The 17,919-nt window shown below is 44.4% G+C and overlaps 1 protein-coding gene across 5 annotated transcripts; it reads right to left on the bottom strand.

Moving 5' to 3' along the window:
- Positions 1–710: 710 nt before the first annotated feature.
- Positions 711–17,641, bottom strand: LOC135584702 (zinc finger BED domain-containing protein RICESLEEPER 1-like). 5 transcript variants are annotated; one of them, XR_010479719.1, is made up of 5 exons: positions 17,373–17,641; positions 15,140–17,113; positions 14,966–15,064; positions 1,401–1,543; positions 978–1,273 (listed from the first exon to the last, which is right to left on the bottom strand). XR_010479719.1 is itself a non-coding variant. In XM_009420181.3 (4 exons), the coding sequence occupies exons 2-3, from the start codon at positions 17,082–17,084 to the stop codon at positions 14,985–14,987; spliced, it is 2,025 nt and encodes a 674-aa protein (XP_009418456.2). In that variant the 5' UTR covers positions 17,085–17,113; positions 17,373–17,641; the 3' UTR covers positions 711–970; positions 14,966–14,984. The 5 variants fall into 5 exon arrangements, 3 of the variants coding, with proteins under 3 accessions (XP_009418456.2, XP_064939836.1, XP_064939837.1); XR_010479720.1 differs by having other exon boundaries at positions 1,413–1,543; XM_009420181.3 differs by lacking the exons at positions 978–1,273; positions 1,401–1,543 and adding an exon at positions 711–970.
- Positions 17,642–17,919: the final 278 nt, after the last annotated feature.

Genomic DNA, 17,919 nt, shown 5'->3' with positions numbered 1-17,919 from the left:
CTCCATCGAATATGCCTTTGCGCTCACCCTTATTTGTCGATCGTGTCCTTGTTCGTTGTCTAACACGAAGTGATCACTCTAATAGAGTAAGGATGAGAGGAGGTACTACTTTGTGCTAATTCATGGGGTGGTGGTCGCCTTTGCTAGTGGCAGATTGCAACACCCTCACAATGTATACCACTTGCTTGGTTGCGGTGCATAGAAAGCAAACAACGAGAGCTATGGCGGAGACAAAGGAGAGGCAAGAGTCTTGTTGTGATGGATAAGGGTGAAGGCGATGGGATGGAAGTAGCCACACGAAGATGGTGGTACAAGACTACAGAGACGTCGATGAAAGGCAAAGGTGGCTACAACGAGATAATTGGTTAGAGGTGGCCATAATGAGAAGAAGGTCAAGAGATATATCATCTTAAAAAAAAAAAAAGAAATATTTGTAAAAAAAATAAAACATTCTGTAAAGATAAAAAAAAAAGGGTGAAAGCCAAAGTAAGAAATATTGAAGTTCAGGTAATAGCTCAATGATGCACCTAAGGAACCATTTATGGTATGCCAAGATGACTATTGAATCGGAGCGAAGATGAACTCCGTGATTACTTATTACTTACGAGAGACATTCAACCATCATTTATACAAAAAATCATGAATCGAGTGTTATAATGTGGATCTAAGAGTATTATAAGAACAAACATTATGAATGAATATAAAGTATATGTAGATAATATATACTTCTTATATTTAGGTCAAATTAGGTCAAAATTCCACATCTTTTATCTATTGAATGGAGATCCCTCTTTAACATATCCACTGAAATAAATGCAAAGAAGAAAGCTACCAACCGATGGCCTTTGTTCCAGCAATACTCAACGGAGAAGACCATCCATGTTACCTATTCAGCTTCCAGCAAACTAGGAAATAAGATGCCGCAGAGCTTCATCGGCAACAGCACGCAAATTCCACTTGACTGGTTCTTCTGCTAGTGAGTAGTTCACATCAGTGATCGATCTTTCATCAATGTTTGCAGAGATACAAAACAATGGTGCAGATTGTACAACTCAACATTGTTCGATACTCGCAAGTTAGGAAAGCATGTCTATACATTTACTTAATAGCGCCAGAATAGTCAGCACAGCAAGACACAATATCCAGACTAATTCTCTCGACACACGAAGAAGAGTGGAGAAGGAATACAGGCTTTAGCTTCATAGCTCAGCATGCGGAGACAATAATATGGATTAGCGTTAGTCTTTTTGGCCGCATTTAGATGCTATGGTTCCTGCATAACAAGCGAACAAGACTCGTAGGGTTATGCCTTCAGACTCGAGTGATCATGAAGAAATTCTATAATATCTAAGTTCAGTGATGTTAATTGAAAATACAGGAAAAATGGGTGCAAGTCAAACTTTTAGTACAACTTTGAACACCAATCAGAGGATCCATCAATAGGCAATCTTCAACCATGATTGTATAGAAAAATGCCATGACTCTTCATTGATTGGAATAACCAGAGTTTGCTCGGCCAGAATGATCTACCATGCAATATCTTCTGAGAAATGAGAAAGAAGAAGGATTATCATATAAATGTGCCACCAGGGTTTTATCAATAGGATAATCTTCGACTATAGAAGGATGAAACGGTATTAATGCTCTATTAATTTGACAAACAAGAGTCATCAGGCAGATCGATTACCATGCAATATCTTCCATTAGAAATATGAAACAGCAAGATTTATATATGTGCTATGACAGAAACAGTTAGAAATTGAAAAAGATTGAGTGCTTTTCCGAGAATGATGGTTTCAAATTATGTTGAAGAGCATTGAAGCAGATTTCACTCATAAATATGAAATTTGAAGAAGCGATTGGAAAGTGAAGAAGGTAAATTACAAGGTTATGATGAGTTGGCAGGAAGAACTTGCATTTTCTTTTTGGCACCTGGATTCATAGCTAAATGGTCACCATGGTCATGACCAACAATGTACACTTGATGGTACACAGGCAGCACACCAGTGGAATTGCTATCCAGGAAAGTGGCAGCCAAATACACGTATAATAGACACAAATAACAACAGAGACATACTGGCTCATGGATGCCTTGGTATACACAAATGGACTTTTTCATATATACCCTTCTTTTATATCTGAACAAGGTTACTAATTCTCAATTCTAGCTTTAAATAGTAGATGAAGACATCTAAATCACAAATCGTCTTGATTATCTCATAACCTTGTCCACCAGAGTTTGAAAATTTATGCACTTTTTGTTTCTTAAAAAGAGAAGCTGGTTCACATATTATCCTTGTCCAAAGATACACTGGGGTGAGACGAGGAAACAAGACAAACTCAAGCAAGGTCCAAAGCTTTTCCATGTGAAAAGTACAGTTGGCTAAGGGGCTTGGCCAGGTTCTAATAAGGTTCACAGTAAGCCCCATTAACATGCAACTGATTGAGCTTGGCAAGGATCAACCTATTCAAGCTTAGCCCTGGCCTGACACATGGTGAAAATGGCATGTCAGTAGTCACTTCTCTTGGTAAGAATTATAGGTCTCTCAAAATAGAAAGACAGAATGGCATGTCAGTAGTCACTACTCTCCGAGGCCCAGCTCAGATGTGGTACAGCCGACTTAGGCCAGCCTCGATTGCATCCTTCGACTAGTTGGCCAAAGAGTTCGAGCTTAACTTCCTTGCCAACGCACGGCCAAAGCCGTTTGCAGCCGTGCTCCTCGGCCTCAGCCAGAAAGACGACGAGCCTCTCTCCCATTTCGTCGCCCGTTTCGCTACTATGACCTGAGGAGTTCCTGATGCTCACCCTTCTCTGTTAATGCAGGCGTGTTTGATGGGTCTGCGACCGTCCAGATTCTTTTGGTCGCTGGTTGAATAGTCGATGACGACCGTCCCCGAGATGCTTCAGTGCTGCCGAGGCATTGGTGGCAGGAAGGCACGAAGAGCACAAGAGGCCCTACTGTCACGGACAAACTTCGAAACAGGGTGTTTGATGTAATGCTTATGTATGTCCGTGTCTTTTGGCATGTTCATGCCTCGTACAACATGTAGAGGGGCGGCCGAAGGCATAATAGTCCCATTTTAGTTGGGTTGGTGGCCTCTTTAGGCTTGTAAATAAAGGTTGTGTCATGTGGACACGTGCGAGAGCTTTTCGGTCTGTAATGGACCATTTTACCCTTTGTTGTGCCACTGTTCAGAGCTTGTAAAGTCTGTTTGTAATTTGCATTTTCTATGAAGTATTTTTCGGACATGTTTGCTTGTGGATCCCGATTGAGGCGTTCTCTTTAACCCGTTCTCTCTTTCGTTGGTCCTAAGGGACAATGGGAGACTTCGGGGAGGCTGACCTTTGTGGATGGACGCGCGAGGGTGCCGCACGACTTAGGCAAAACCAGCTAAGTCCGTGTCAAAATGGTATCAGAGCGGGACAAGCACTCATAGAAACACTTGACATGCAAACGTGGGGGACCTAGCGGGGCTGCGTTGAGGGCAGTCAGCACACGCGCGACCGTTTGAGGGAAAACGGGCATGGAGATGTAGGGAAAAGAGTCGCTCAGAGGAGCGGGCATCTGAGATTGGCATTCAGAGGAATGGCCAACCCTTCGCGCAAGAGGCACCACGAGAACAAGCAAGCTTGAAAGAATTTGGAGCGCACAAAGGTTGGGATGGCTGAGTTTGAGCTACGGCTCAACGTTGACAACTATACTTGATGGTGCTCTAGGCAAGCGAGGCGCTTGGCAAGAATGAGACCATGCAAGGTGGAATGAGTTGCTCAACGACCAAAAGAGTTATGCAAAGCTCACAGAGGTGAGGGGAATTGCTAACTCGAAGAATTTGGTACTCATGCATGGGCTTGTATGCGGACGACGGAATGTTCGTGGCCATCCCAAAGCGACCGAAACTCGACGCCATGGAGCATTGAAACTTTCTCTTCGGCATGTGAAGGATACGTCCGTCGGAGGCTAAAGTGTGCAACGAGTTCAGCATGTTGCTAGGCCTTGAGGGGTGCAGCGGGGGCTGTATTGACATGAAGTCGCAATCTAGCAAGTGCGTTTGCAGGAGGCAGAACAGTGCACAGTTTGTTCAGCAGATCGGAGTAGTCCAAGGGGATGGTGGTCTCCGAAACGAAGAGAGATATTGCTCCAATGGGATAGTTATCCAGGAAGGATAAGTCCCGGCTCTCCAGAGGGAGAATCATGTGAGACAGACCTCACATGTTGAGGAGGAGTACCTCAACAAACAACAACTCCACGAAGCTCGATGGACTGAGCAAGCGGCAAGGAGTTATCGCATGATCTCGCTCGAGAGAATGCATTGGTGGATGCATTGCGAGATCAAGTGGGGGAGCGACCTAAAGCAACTTAAATGAAGGCACACTTGGAGTTGATGTGGAGATCGGACTCAAGGGAGGGCTGACCCGTGGAATGGTGGGCACGAGGGCCACCATCGACTCAATGCAAAAACGAGGAGCGGAGCAACTTGGGTGTAACTTGGCGAAGTACCCAAGCCGCATGAAGGGAGCCAGCATAGAAGTTGGAACGTGGAGCAGAGGCACAGTGCTTTCCTTAGGGGAAGAGCACTGTGCCTCTGCCCCTCGACTATTTCGGCTCTTGCCCCTCGACACCGCCATTCTGCCAGTTATCTTAGGGGAAGAGCCGAGATCCAAGAATGTCATGATGACTTTTATTGTTGTGGAGTTCCCCTTGGTGTACAACGCCATCCTGGGCCGCCCGACCGTCAACAAGTTCAGAGCCGTCATCTCCACCTACCATCGGGCGATAAAGTTCCCAACGCGAGCCACGGTCGGGGAGGTGCGGAGTGCCCCACAGGGAATCAAGACAATGTTACCTGGAGACCATCATACTGCCGAAGAGACAGAAGCATGAGTAGCCCGTCGTCGACCCTCGGGACGTTGCAAAACCGTCACTGCGTCCCAAACCGACCAAACACACCCTAGAGGTTCTGCTAGACAGGAACCAATCCGACAAGATCGTGAAGATCGAGTCAGAACTCCCAGAGGAAGAATGAGTACAGCTCATTGACTTTCTGACCGAAAATGCCAACGTCTTCGCTTGGTCGCCAAAAGACATGCTCGGGATTGATCGAAGAGTGGTGCAGCATTACCTGAACATTTGACCCCCAGGCACAACCAGTGAAGCAGAAGCCGCGGAAGCTGGCTCCCAACCGACAAAGGCGATAAGCGATGAAGTAGAGCGTTTGCTAGCGGCGGGATTCATAGCCGAGGCAAAATACCCCCGTTGGTTATCCAATATAGTCCTCGTTAAAAAACCTAATGGAAGCTGGAGAATGTGCGTTGACTACACCGACCTTAACCGAGCATGCCCAAAGGACTGTTATCCATCCCCGAGGATCGACCAACTGGTCGATGCAACCTCGGGGCATGAGCTTCTTTCGTTCATGGACACCTTCTCGGGATATAATCAAATCAAAATGGCCCCTGAGGACCAGGAACATATAGCCTTCATCACACACCGAGGAGTCTACTACTACAAGGTCATGCCATTCGGGTTAAAGAATGCCGAGGCGACATACCAAAGAATGATGAACAAGATGTTCGCTCACTAGATCGAGAGAAACATGAAGGTTTATGTCGATGACATGATCGTGAAAAGCAAGTTCACTCGAGCTCACCTAGCGGACCTGGCTGAGGCGTTTAAGACAATCAAGAAGTTCGGCATGCGCCTCAACGCTGCCAAGTGTGCCTTCGGCATCGGCTCGAGAAAATTCCTCAGCTTTATCATCCACCAAAGGGGGATAGACGCCAACCCCGGAAGGTTCAAGCCATCATCAACATGCAATCCCCTCGCTCGATAACAAAGGTATAGCGCCTGATTGAGAGACTTACTGCTCTCACCCGATTCTTGTCCCAATCAGGGGACAAATGCTTGCCCTTTTTCCGAGCTCTGAAGAGCCCAAAGGACTTTAGGTGGACCTCGGGATGTGAAGAGGCCTTTGCCCAGCTCAAGGAATATCTCGCCCGACTACCTCGGTTCGCCTCGGTTGCTTCGGGTGAGCCGCTTAGCCTCTACCTCGCGGCATCCAAACACACAGTCAGCTCTGTCCTAGCGGGGGAGGATTTCGGGGCACAACAACCAATCTATTACACGAGCCACATCCTGAACGGACCCGAGGCACGATATCAACCGATCGAGAAGTTAGCCTTAGCGCTTGTACAGAAGGCCCGAAAGCTGCGCCCGTATTTCCAAGCCCACTCGATCCAGGTAGTGACCGACCAACCGTTAAGGCAGATTCTATCCAAATTTGACATATCAGGGCGGATGCTCAAATGGTCGGTAGAGCTCGGAGAATTCGACATACAATACATCCCGAGGACGACCATCAAAGCTTAAGCCATCACCGACTTCGTCTCGGAGTTAACCCCTCCCGAAGACAATAACGGCGTACACACCGTGCAACGATGGACTCTGCATGTGGATGGCTTGGCAAACGCCGAAAGAGGAGTCGGACTCGTTCTAAAGGGACCCGATGGCCAATAGTACAGACACACACTTCGCTTCGGATTCAAAGCCACTAACAACGAAGCTGAGTACGAAACACTCCTGTCCAGGCTTAAAGTAACCCTGGAGCTCCAGGTAAGAAGCATCAAGGTTTTCACTGACTCGCAGTTGGTGGTCGGTCACATCAACGAGGACTATGAGGCTCGAGATACAACTATGTCAAAATACTTGTCGAAGGCAAGATAACTCGCCAGTCGCTTCTAACACTTTACGATGACAGCAGTTCCTTAAACAGCAAGACTCGCTGTTCAAGGTTGCACTAGGTATGCCGCATGTTACGGAGTTGCTCCCGGAAAGTTCAGAACGACGCCATTGGGTACGAAGCTGCCCTGGAAAGCTCGGACGGCGCCGCTTGGTGCCGATCTGTGTAGGTCGACCGGCGTCCGCACGGAAGATATGGGCTGGCCGCTTAAGGGGTCAACGGTCATTAACGAACTAGGTACAACTGACCCTCATGTGCAGGTATAAAAACCCACCACTTTGTCACGGATAAAGTTCTAAACAGGATGTTTGATGTAATACTTATGTATGTCTGTGTCTTTATGTTTGTTCATGCTTTGCACAGCATGTAGAGGAACGGTCGAAGGCTTAACAACCCCATTTTAGTTGGGTTTGGTGGCCTTCTTAGGCTTGTAAATAAATGTTATGTCATGTGGACACTTGTGAGAGATATTCGGTCTGTAGTGGACCATTTTGACCGTTTGTTGTGCAACCGTTCAGAGCTTATAAAGTCTGTTTGTAATTTGCATTGTCTATGAAGTGTTTTCGGAAATGTTTGCTTGTGGATCCCGAGTGAGGCGTTTTCTCTAACCCATTTTCTCTTTTGTAGGTCCTAAGGGACCATGGGAGGCTTCGGGGAGGCTGACCTTTGCGGACGGACACGCAAGGGTGCCGCACAACTTAGGCAAAACCAGCTAAGTCCGTGACAGATGGAATCAGAGTAGGACAAACACTCATAGAAACACTTGGCATGCAAACGTGGGGGACCTAGCGGGGCTGCGTTGAGGGCAGTCAGCACACGCGTGACCGTTTGGGGGAAAACGGGCATGGAGATGTAGGGAAAAGGAGTCACTCGGAGGAGCGGGCATCAAAGATTAGCATTCAGAGGAATGGCCAACACTTCGCGTAAGAGGCACTACGAGAACAAGCAAGCTTGGAAGAATGCGAAGCGCATAAAGGTTGGGATGGCTGAGTTTGAGCTACGAGTCAACGTTGACAACTATACTTGATGGTGCTCAAGGCAAGCGAGGCGCTTGGTAAAGGATGAGACCATACAAGGTGGAATGAGTTGCTCAGCGACCGAAAGAGTTGTGCAAACCTCACAGAGGTGAGGGGAATTGCTAACTCGAAGAATTCGGTACTCATGCATAGGCTTGTATGCGGACGATGGAATGTTCGTGGCCATCCCAAGGCAACCAAAACTCGACGCTATGGAGCATTGAAACTTTCTCTTCGGCATGTAAAGGATACGTCCGTAGGAGGCTGACGTGTGCAGCGAGTTCAACATGTTGCTAGGCCTTGAGTGGTGCAGTGGGGGCTGTATTGACGTGGAGTCGTAATCTAGCAAGTGCGTTTGCAGGAGGCAGAACAATGCGCAGTTTGTTCAGCAAATCGGAGTAGTCCAAGGGGATGGTGGTCTCCGAAACGAAGAGAGATGTTGCTCCAACGGGATAGATATCCAGGAGGGATAAATCCCGGCTCTCTAAAGGGAGAATCATGTGCATAGACCGCACATGTTGAGGAGGAGTACCTCAAAAACAACAACTCCACGAAGCTCAATGGACCAAGCGAGCGACGAGGAGTAGTCGCATGATCTTGCTTGAGAGAATGCATTGGTGGATGCATTGCGAGATCAAGTGGGGGAGCAACCCAATGCAACACAAATGAAGGCACACTTGGAGTCGATATGGAGATCAGACTTAGGGAGGGCTGACCCGGGGAATGGTGGGCACGAGGGCCACCATCAACTCAATACGAAAACGAGGAGCGGAGCAACTTGGGTGTAACTTGGCAAAGTACCCAAGCCGTATGAAGGGAGCCGACATAGAAGATGGAACATGGAGTGGAGGCACAGAGCTTTCCTTGGACAGAGGTCAAGGACATGAACTCTTGCAGAGGCAAGAGCAGGATCATATTGTTCCATGGGTCCTTCATTCTGATGGAGCGGACTCATCTTGCATGGTGCCAAAGACAAAGGGAGCTTATGGGCACATGCACCTTATCTCGGAGAAGTATTTGATGGAAGAACTAAAGTGACTCAACTTGTGGAGGTGAAGTTGGGTTCAGAAGGCCTTGGCACGAGGCAAGAGGACGCGGAGGCATGTAGTCTTGAAGAATATGCCACAGTGTTGTCATTCAAGTTGCCATGAAGGAAGCGGTGCGCAACGGAGATTGTGCTAGTAGGGGCAGAGGCCCAGGATCCAGACAATGATGCACTATTTTCAGCGAAGTCGGTGGACTTCGGGAGCTACTAGGCGACGGACTGTCCTAGAGCAGTGCTTCATCTAGGTGTGACCCAAGAGCGGGTGGATGAAGGTCGATTGCCAAAGGAGCGAACAAAATCGAAGGTGGAAGAGACCCTGCGATGTATTGGCAGAGGCCACACATGGAGGGATCACAATTCGAGTTCATCCCACTAGGATCAGAATGCAATGGAGATGTCACTAGGAGGCGACATGGTGTAGCGGATCGTGGTGGAACAATTCGTGACAATGCGATACATATGACTAGTCCCGTGAGGGACTATATCATACGGAGGTATGATCAGGAGCTACTGGAAGCTCTACTTCGGTGAACAACACGACGGCAAGAAGGATTATAGATTCAAGGATTGAAGGCCATGGTACCGCAGAGGCGGGTCTTTCGTACGTGCATCGAATCTTGCATCAGATGAAAGCCTTGGTTATCAGCATATGAGGGTTGTGTTCCACCAAGGGAAAAGTTTGAATACAAGTACTAGTGAGTCCCATGGGAGGGACTTGATCATGCAGAGGTATGATTGAAGCAGCTGGAGAGTTGGACTACTCCAGAGCCCATATTCGCTTAAGGGAGCTCGGCATGTCAGAGGACAAAGTCGGGTAAGTGAACGTTGCTACTAAGGAAGCTAAGGAGAACAGAATCGGTGCAAACCCTACAACGTGATGGCAGAGGCCATGCATAGGAGTTACAGTCTATCTTTCCATCGACCAAAGGGAGTTGTTTGGAGAACACAGAGGTGTTGAAGCAGGGGGTCGAAAGGGGCGAGGAAGCAACGACGAATCCAGAGGGACTTAGCTACCCAAAAACAAGCATCAATTAGAATGGAGGTGGACTCGGAGGAGTGCCACAGAGACATATCTACTGACCGTGAAGAAAAGGGATGCAGATGCGAGGCGACGGATAGTAGGGCCATGGGCATGGCAATGCCATGGTACCGCAGAGGCGGGACTTCCGTGAAAGTCATTGATCCGTTGCTCTCATGAAGGGAGTGCGTTTGGTCGTGAAAGGGGCTGAGGAGGTGGAGCATGCAGAGGCAAACTCTAAGTACCGAGAAAAGGCTGAAGGGCAAAGGCCAAGGAACTTCGTAAGACCGGTGTCAACGAGCTTCTCATCAAGATAGCCGAAAGTGAAGGACTTCGGGTCGTGCAAGAGTGCACGACCAAGGAACGAAGCAGGCAGTACGCGGTGCTGTACCTTTGCTACTCAGTGGAGTAGGCCGCAGGGTTGATGGAGAAGACGGTACAATCCCAGAGGCGACCAAATCTATTAGAGAATTACTCTAAGTTGGGGTGAAAACTTCTTGCATTCCAAAGCGTTCGATAGCATTGAGAAGGTGAATCACAGTAGCTAACTCAATGCAAGGAGTGCAAACACTTCGAGTGCTTCAGAAGTATGAGCAAAGAGTAGGCGAAGGTTAGTAACTAGCTCGATGCATGGAGTACAACCCTTGAGGAGGCAGGTGAAGTCAAGTAACCATTGCCTTCTCAACTCTTAAGAGAATGGGCGAAACCGAGTATCCCAATTCTCTTATCTATCCAGTAGAGGAGCGCTGCACAGGTTCAAAGACCCTTCGAAGATATTAGAAGACAATAGTTGTCAAATCCTCACCAATGGTGATCAGTGCTACTGAGAGTAGATTATCCGCATCATTTCCCAACAGAATGCCAATCGAAAGCAGAAGTAATGCGAATCTACTTGGAAGTGACAACTAAGTGAAAGAAGAGTCGGTGGGTAAATTTTGTGGAGGAAGGACAGAAAACTTTAGAAGTTTACGAGGCAATGCTCGTTAAAACTCCAACGAGCATTCACTCAGTTCAAGCAGCATGAGACATTTGAGAGACTAGCGCATAGTAAGGATAGTCTTTTCCTTCATCTGGAGGATCCGCAGGAACCAACAGGGATCAACACAACTCAGCCAACCCCACACTAGAGTCAAGAGTCATTGGCGAGTTGAAGCAGCATGGTGGATCAAAGGTTTGACTACTCAAAAACAGTAGTGGAGAGCAACTGAGAGCCAAGAGGCGCATTGCAGCTGGAGCAGAAGATTGAAGACTCAGTAAAGGTGAGGAGTTGCAGTGTCGACAAAGGCTTCGACGAGGACGTCGAAGGAATAAGTGGGGGAGAATGTCACGGACAAAGTTTTAAACAGAATGTTTGATGTAATACTTGTGTATGTCCGTATCTTTATGTTTGTTCATGCTTTGCACAACATGTAGAGGAACGAACGAAGGCTTAACAATCCCATTTTAGTTGGGTTTGGTGGCCTTCTTAGGCTTGTAAATCAATGTTGTGTCATGTGAACACTTGTGAGAGATATTTGGTTTGTAATGGACCATTTTAACCCTTTGTTGTGCAATCGTTCAGAGCTTGTAAAGTCTGTTTGTAATTTGCATTGTCTATGAAGTGTTTTCGGAAATGTTTGCTTGTGGATCCCGAGTGAGGCGTTTTCTCTAACCCGTTTTCTCTTTTGTAGGTCCTAAGGAACCATGGGAGGCTTCGGGAAGGCTGACCTTTGCGGACGGACACGCAAAGGTGCCACACGACTTAAGCAAAACCAGCTAAGTCCGTGACAACTTGGCCAGCGCCGGAGGAGGATTTTTGGCACATTTAACTCTTTTATTCCACTCAACGCTAACTTAAGCTTCGGAAGGGTCGAGTCGAGAAATTCCCCTCCTGACCACGACCTGTGTGCAGGGGTTGGCAACGAAAAAGCAGGCAACAAGACTCACAGCTCAACCCGACTCGACGCGCACTTTCGCTGTCTGAGTCTCCGGATCGACGACCTTGCACATCCAGGATCGGACCGAGCCGTGCTGACTCCTCGGCCACGATGTAGAGGTTCACCAACAGTTTCCTATGCTCCTAAATAGGAAAAAGAATAATCAATAATTCAATATATATGTGTGTGTATCTATATATGCATATATGTATATATATACATATATATACATACATGTATATATATACATATACATACATACATGTATATATACATATACATATATACATATATACATATACATATATATATACATATATATATAACAATCAACTTGATTTACCCTCCAATGTCATGATTCTATAACGTAGGAATTTTTGGAACCTTTTTTAGATTTTAGCCTAACTATTAAACCTTCATCCAATTTCATTTCATGTAAATTGTATTGACAGCATTAGTTTATAAAAGCATCATCAATACAAATTCATCACAAAGAAAAGACAAAAAAGTAAATAATAACTATTATTTTCTTCCTTTTCTTCTGTTAGTCCTTTTCTCTCGTCCTACTTATTTCTTCTTCCCCTATTGCATTGTTTTCTACTACAGGCATACCAGACATCTTTGCTGATGCCACTAGAACAGAATAAACTTTACCTTGTTATTGAACTTATATGAAGCCTATTTGTACCTCTAGCACAAAGCTTATTCTTTGCAACAAGTTCAGACACTATGCTGGAAAATCATGAGGAAAACAGATCAAAAACTTACTGCATAAGATTAAAAAAAATACAGCCATGCGGTGGACAAGGATAAGCTCAATTAAATTCGAGCAAACATTCTTTAAAATAGCTTTAGATATATCCTGGACTCAGTCTTCAACTGATGCCAGCACAATGCTTGAACTGGACTAAAGATGATACCTTCCTTGAACAATTGCAAAAAAGTTCATTATGAGCACTTAATTGATGTGTGTTATCAAATATGGTCTTAATACATCAAAACTCAAATTGAACATGTTCCTAAAATATTTGCCCAATGTTATCAGGATCTTGCTATTTGACAATGCAGATCAAAATGGCTCTTCTGTGCCTCGATTGAGGCCCTAAAAAACAAACAAATAGGTCTACTTATGTATTGAGGTTTCAAGTATTTGATGCACTGTTGTCGACATGTCAGTTGAAGTAGGTAAAAAGTGACCTGGCCATAGCAAACAATAGAAAGCACCAACATAGTACATCTTGACCACATAAGCCCTATGCTAGCCAGACCTTCAATCATTGGTTTAAATAGTACTTTAGACCAAGATTTGCAATTTTGTGTACTAATACTGTATGGTCAGGACTCAAACCGGTACCATACCAGCCCCTATCGGCATACCGAGTGTCGGTACATCAGTACATATCGAGTTTCGAAAAAAACCTAAAAACGGCTGGAAAAACAAAAAAAGAAACTGGTTAGTATAGAGCTTGTGCCACCTTGTACCAGTAAGTACCAATCCAGTACCCAGGCATATCAGGCAATACAAGCCCTACACTGCTTTGTATATATCCTAAATAGGGCATACTGCATGGTTTACAAGCAACATGTACCAGTAACCTGTTGAACTGGTAAATACCACCCATACCAAACTGTACCAGGCAATATTGCAAACCTTGCTTTGGATGATAGGACTTGACTATTCTATTTTCACATCAACCAATCATGCCATATCATCTGTTAAAATAGTTCCATGTTTTTGAATGATTTCTCCATGTAAAATGCCTTAGAAGATCTCAAAATAAATTTGATAATGAAATTTAATAGTGTTGAAACTAAAGTTAGATCTCATAAATCATAATAAATACCAAGTTTTTGAATGAGCTCTCCGAGTTACAAGCATTTCAGAGCTTAAATAAAATAAAATTGTTAATAAATCATAAAAATTGGAATTTAATAGTTTTGAAGCTAAATGCAATATTCCAAGATACTGCAAGATGATAATATATTTAGTGATTTGAAAAAAAGAACTTGGTCCAAGAAACTATGATGTTCATTTCCAATATATGCTACTAGACGTAACACATATAGGTTACTTTCACACAACTAGGTTATTTTCAGTTCTGTTACAAGTTAATAGCGAAGGCAAGAAATCATGACAGCAACCAAAAGTGAAATATCTTTTGGGGCATAAGGATTGTGTCACAACTTGCAACACAATAGAATAATTTAAACAAGGAAGAAATTGCATTTTCAAGTAACATTTGCTCTAATGAAAGCATATCATGAATCTAAAGAAAAAATAAACTTTTGGATGTCCTATATACAACCAGCTTGTTTAGTTACTTTACTGGATCACTTATTTCAGTTGTATGAATCAAATTGTCCTTAATTTGTATATAAATACAATGTACTTGGTGTTTTTGGAACTTGAAACTGCTGGCATGTGTAAGGGAACCAATTTCCAATCTACACAAACCAAAATGCATTGATTTTGGCCAAACAAGTCAGAACTGGACATAATTTCTTTGGTTTCTGTTGAATCAGCTAACATCACACCAACTTTAAGGTTTCAATCACAGAATATCATAACACGATTAAAGGGTATCTAAAAGTTTCGACTAACAAGATCAGAGCAACCCCAATCAAACAATCAACAAGTATTAAAGCAGCTCTTGCAGGAACTGAACAATTGGACTCGAAACGAAAACGAACAAGAAAACGCCTGGGTAATAAAAGAAAGTTGTGGACAGGTTGGTAGCTGGACTGGCAGCTTTTAATAATTCTTGAGTTACTAAGAACTCTTTTTTACATTCAATAAAGGCAATCTCTATCTCATACATAATGATGAAACAAATAGAATCTGTCTGTGGTTAGCACCTTCTTGCTAAGCATACAAAGATGCAAAACACGATATGTTTTGATACTACAGAAAATCAGCCATGTTTAATATGATTTGAATTCAACTAGTTGATGTAAAAAAAAAAGCATTATGATCACTTTTGCTCGAAAACATTTTTCTATGATATCAATTTACTAGCTCTGTGATCATACATATCAATTGATCCAACTTGTATCCAGTTGTTCAAAGAGAAGCAGCATGAGATGGACAATTATTCATGAAAAAAGGAAATAAAGAACAAACTGAAAACTTAAAGCAGAATAAGCAAGCTAATGGGATACTACACAGAAGCTTAAAAAAAAGCAAAAGCAACAAAGGAGATCCAAAAACTAAAATTTTGTGGCATGCATTTACCTACTACACATTGGAAGAACTAGTCACCACCAGCAGGTACCATGACCTCATCACCATTGCCCTCCAAAGAAACAAGTGCAAGGGCATCCACCGGTGACACTAGCACAATCAATTCAGAAGTTATAAGAAATTATTAATCAGCAGAGAAAAGAACAACTGTAAATTGTGCCTTACCCTCTGTTTCATTTCCTATCCAATCTTGTGCACATATCAAGCATTCTATAGTTACTGGATCTGTTGAACTCAGATACTGATTTAATGTTCTCGCATCACTATCTACTAGATCAACTGAAATAGGAATCCCCAAAATATCACGGGCCATCATAGAAAGAGCAGGATATTTAGCAGCATTATATTTCCACCAAGCTAAGATATCAAAATTGTCATCAGGACTGTTTGAGGGATGAACAGCTTCCTCCAAGTACATATCCAGATCAGATCTTGCTGGATGACCTGATGATGTCTCTTTAAGATATTGATCTAATCCACGTTGTGTATCAGACAATGTAATGTGAGATGTTTTACATTCTCCATCATTTCCAAATTCAGCACTACTATAGCCACCACTAGTCCCACTATAGAAGGCTTGACTTTTTAAAGAATTAGCTGACTGGCCTATATATTCATTGTAAAGATTTATAAAGCTGTCATGAACATTGTCGATCCTTGTCTTGGCTTCAGATGAGTCATCAAAAACTTTTGTGAAGAAGTATTCTACAGACTTCATCTTATATCGAGGATCTAAAACAGAAGCAATTGCCATAAGCATTCTGTTGAATTCCCAATACTGTTCGAATTTCTCGAGCATCTCTTTGGCCATTGATGCAATGAAAGGTTGTGGGCTCTTGTACCGGGTCTTCAAGAGAAAATGAATACCACACATCTCATTAAAATATAGACTGGCAGTTGGGATTCTTGTGGCTGAAAATTTCTCCATAGCATCATAAAACACTTCTAGACAATCAATAATAGCTCTAACATCATCCCAATCCTTGGGTGAAGGAAAGTCTATACTCTCTATGTCACATTCTGCCAAGTGTTTAAAAGCCTCTTGATACTGGCAAGCAGTTTTAAGCATTAAGTGTGTTGAGGGCCAACTAGCTGGAGAATCAAGAACTAATTGCTTTTGTGGAAAGCCCATTTGCTCTGCATCTTTCTGAAATCTTGCTAGTCTTTCATGTGAGGATTTTACATATTGCACGCAAGCACGAATTCTACCGATGATCTCACAAGCCGATTCAAGAGCTGTCTGGACGACAATATTCAGCAACTGTCCACCAGAACGAGCATAGAACATTTCACCATTTGAGATGAGAAAGCCCTTCACACGAAGGTATCCAAGAAGCTCACTTGCCACCAAATCACTGGTGCCACAATTGTCTAGTACTATGGTACATAGCTTCCCATCTATATTCCACTCCAGCAACTTCTCCAATATGGTCTTGCTGATTTCTTGGCCCATTTCCAAAGACCCAACGTGAAAAAAGTTAAGAATTTTCTTCTGAAGCTGCCAATCATTATCAACATAGTGGCACGTCAAGCACACATACTTTGCATCCTCGATTGAACTCCACATGTCGATGGTGAGGCTAATTCGAGAATGTAGCTTGTCTAACACTTCAAGCAACCTGAGCCTCTCATTCTCGTATATCTTCATGCAATCTGCCTTCACGACGTCCGCAGAAACCAATTTAAACATCGGTTGAAGGTTCCTAATGAAGGTCCTGAAGCCGACGTGGTGGACGATGTTGAATGGGTAACCATGCAGAATGACCATGCGGGCAAGGTCTTGGCGGCTCGACTCCTGATCAAAATGAGAGTGCTCGGAACTCACAGCATCCTCGCTCTTGGCATCGGTTGACTTGAGGACGAGCCGGCGGACGACCAGCTTCTTGCGTTTGATCCGCTTGGTGGATGTGCAGATCACCAGGTGGTTCTTCAGATGCGTCGTCCCGCTCCGGCTGCTTGCCGTGAGCTGCTTCTTGCAGTGGTTACATATGGCGACGTAGCTCCCGTCTGCCTTGCGCTCCTTAGTGAAATCATTCCAAACCAATGATCTCAACTTCCGGGCTCTTGGATTGTGAACAGCGATAGTATTGCTATCGTTGGCCTCCATCATTGTCGACTATGCATATAATCGATCACCAACTACAACAAAAGAAAACCAAGATCAGAACTTTACCCAAGAAGAATTGCATCTGCTAGAAAACGAACCCAAACAATCTACGTACACAATGATGGAGAAAATCGAAGAAAAAAACTTATTTTGCATCGAGAAAACGGCATGTGATCGAACAAGAACTGTAAACCCGGGAAAAATTGCATCAAATAAGACGCAAGTTCAGTTGCGTTTCCTCTATGATCACAACAGTGTGACAACGGGACACATCAACGAAAAAGAATTTACCTCCGCTTCGAAAGAACGACGTCGATTGATTCGAAACCGAAACCGTGCCGGACTCTTTACGAAACCCAAACAAAAGTCGGAGGCCTATTCGGAGCTCCGGAGGAAGATGGATACGACCCTCGAAGGATGCGATCGAACCCCCTAACTAGAGGGATATCGGGGAGAAAGCGGGAGGCGAGGAAAAGGGCGCAGCGGAGATTAGGGTTTCGGTTTCGGGTGGGATTTGGGGATCGAATCGAATCGTTACAGGCGACGAATCGGATGGCATTCGGAACCGAACTTTTATCCCGAATTAAATAAGACTGGTTAACTTATCCCCGGTAAACGGACGGATCCGCCTATGCGTACGAACCCGGATCCGATAAGGAATTCGATGATCCTTATATGGACTCGGATTCGGGTGGAAAACCGAGTCCGATGTTGGATCTTCTTATGGGTTGGGGATCCATGACCGACCTGCTGATGTTGTAGATAATCTGAAAGATGCACGGATGTGTTATCGGGTTAACGGGTTACACAGCTTGTTAACTTTGGAAGAAATAGAGGG

This window comes from Musa acuminata, chromosome BXJ1-9 (genome assembly GCF_036884655.1).
Source record: "Musa acuminata AAA Group cultivar baxijiao chromosome BXJ1-9, Cavendish_Baxijiao_AAA, whole genome shotgun sequence".
NCBI classification, from domain to species: domain Eukaryota; kingdom Viridiplantae; phylum Streptophyta; class Magnoliopsida; order Zingiberales; family Musaceae; genus Musa; species Musa acuminata.
The sequence above is the reverse complement of the archived record's forward strand: the minus strand, read 5'-3'. Positions and strand labels throughout refer to the sequence as shown.